This window comes from Gorilla gorilla, chromosome 1 (genome assembly GCF_029281585.2).
Source record: "Gorilla gorilla gorilla isolate KB3781 chromosome 1, NHGRI_mGorGor1-v2.1_pri, whole genome shotgun sequence".
NCBI classification, from domain to species: Eukaryota; Metazoa; Chordata; class Mammalia; order Primates; family Hominidae; genus Gorilla; species Gorilla gorilla.
This window is the reverse complement of record NC_073224.2, coordinates 132,485,712-132,487,835: the sequence shown is the minus strand read 5'-3', so window position 1 is coordinate 132,487,835 and position 2,124 is coordinate 132,485,712. Positions and strand designations below refer to the sequence as shown.

General features: G+C 36.5%; 1 protein-coding gene across 1 annotated transcript; it reads left to right on the top strand.

Annotated features, from left to right (window-relative positions):
• Window positions 1-251: 251 nt before the first annotated feature.
• LOC101139475 (cytochrome c oxidase subunit NDUFA4-like) lies at window positions 252-704 on the top strand. Its single transcript, XM_019037392.4, has one exon. It carries the CDS (start codon window positions 291-293, stop codon window positions 534-536), a length of 246 nt encoding a protein of 81 aa, XP_018892937.3. The 5' UTR covers window positions 252-290; the 3' UTR covers window positions 537-704.
• The last annotated feature ends 1,420 nt before the right edge of the window (window positions 705-2,124 follow it).

Sequence of the window (2,124 nt, the reverse complement as noted above, 5' to 3'; positions counted from 1 at the left end):
AGTTACTGGAAAACATCAGACAAGGAGAAAAAAAATTCTTATTGCTTCTCGACTTATGTTGGCCTGAAAGCACAGTGATTTATATCACATCAGAAGGACAAGTTCTTGGTATGTTGGCCTACGTATGGGCAGATGGCCTCTTCCCCAGTAAATGAATTGGTTTAATAGAAATGTTAAATTCTTTAAGTGCATATATGTTTAAAATTCTATGAAAGGCAGACACTTTTTAGCTCAGGGCCTGGTGGCTAGGTTGGTTCTCTCCTTTCCAGTCGGAGACCTCTGCCGCAAACATGCTCTGCCAGATCCTCGGTCAGGCCAAGAAGCATCCAAGCTTGATCCCCCTCTTTGTATTTATTGGAACTGGAGCTTCTGGAGCAACACTGTCTCTCTTGCATCTGGCACTGTTCAATCCAGATGTTTGTTGGGACAGAAATAACCCAGAGCCCTGGAACAAACTGGGTCCCAATGATCAATACAAGTTCTACTCAGTGAATGTGGATTACAGCAAGCTGAAGAAGGAATGTCCAGATTTCTAAATGAAATGTTTCACTATAACACTGCTTTAGAATGAAGGTCTTCCAGAAGCCACATCCGCACAATTTTTCACTTAACCAGGAAATATTTCTTCTCTAAATGCATGAAATCATGTTGGAGATCTCTATTGTAATCTCTATTGGAGATTACACTGATTAAATCAATACACAACTGAAACTTGAAAAATAAAATAAAATAAAATTCTATGAAACAAAATAGCACAATACTTACACCCCCAAAACATCCTGCTAAAACTATTTCTTGCCCTATGAACAACATGACATGAGCACGGATCGTGAAAAATACTGACGTTTTAGAATAAATTATTAATGGAACTGGAGTTGATAAGAGGCAGATGGTTAAATACAGAGGAAAAAACTTGAATCAATCACTTTTATGCTCTTTCTGAATTTCTCATTTGCTTTTAAAAATAATTGTTTAGTTCTATAGAAACTATAGACTTATAGTGAAAGAAGACATACTCAGCTACGGCCCTTGAACCTTCAGTGGACAGCACTATTGTCACCTTTAGCCAGTGAATTAAGAGCTCTGTTAGAAAAATGGTATATTTTCAATTCAGATTGACACTGTTCAAGATGCAGGTATAACTGACATCTCTTTAATAATACTGTATTCAAATACATCACAGGATCTGAGAAAGTGTCTGACGCTTGGAGTAAGCATGAAGTCAAACACTGGGAAAAAACACATTTCAGACTGTCACAGATGTTCTCAGCAAAAGTGTGTAGGATGTTATAGCTGATGGGAAATTTAACATGTAGAGACTGTTTAATGAGTTAAATCCTGTTCTTTAAAAAAAAAAAAAAAAGAGCTTCCAGCCAGGTTTCTGCGTGGTATGACTCTTTGTTTTTAATTTGCTAATAGGAGGTAAGATATAAAGTCAGTCCTCGTTCAGCTATTATATTATATTCCAGCGGATCATCTTTAAGAAAGTCATGTGGGAGAGGAAGGATTTTTAGAAATGATTTTAAGCTCTCTTTGGGGGAAATAATGCAATGTCCTAAAGATATGGATTTGACCAAAATTGTTTGGGAATAAGAAAATCTGATCGTGTGATTGCATGAAACCATTCTATTAGGTTGGTGCAAAAGTAATTGCAGGTTTTGCTATTCTGTTAGGTTGGTGCAAAAGTAATTGCAGTTGTTGCCATTAAATTTAATGGCAAAACACTAAAATAGAGATCAGCATTCAAGTGATCAGCCAAGGGCAAAGACCGCACTAAAAATCTGAGAACATGGGAATATGACTCTTACTTGCCAAAGAAAATTTCAAACCACTGAATTGGAAACATTAGGCCTAAATGATTGGATTAGATCTCACCTCCAACCCTTTTACCCTAGCTCCATTATTTTTCAGATAAGGAGACCAAAGGCCTAAGAGTAAAAGTGATTTATCTGGTCATATTTTTTACTTATTCATTAATTCAATAAGCATTTAATGAACAACTCTGATGAACCCAATGCAAGGCTAAATGGTAGCCAGGGGTGGATCTCTATTTGCAGATCCAGAATCTTATACAATTTTAAGATAAGAATGCATAAGTAGGTCAAAAGGTGAACACTTTTGTAG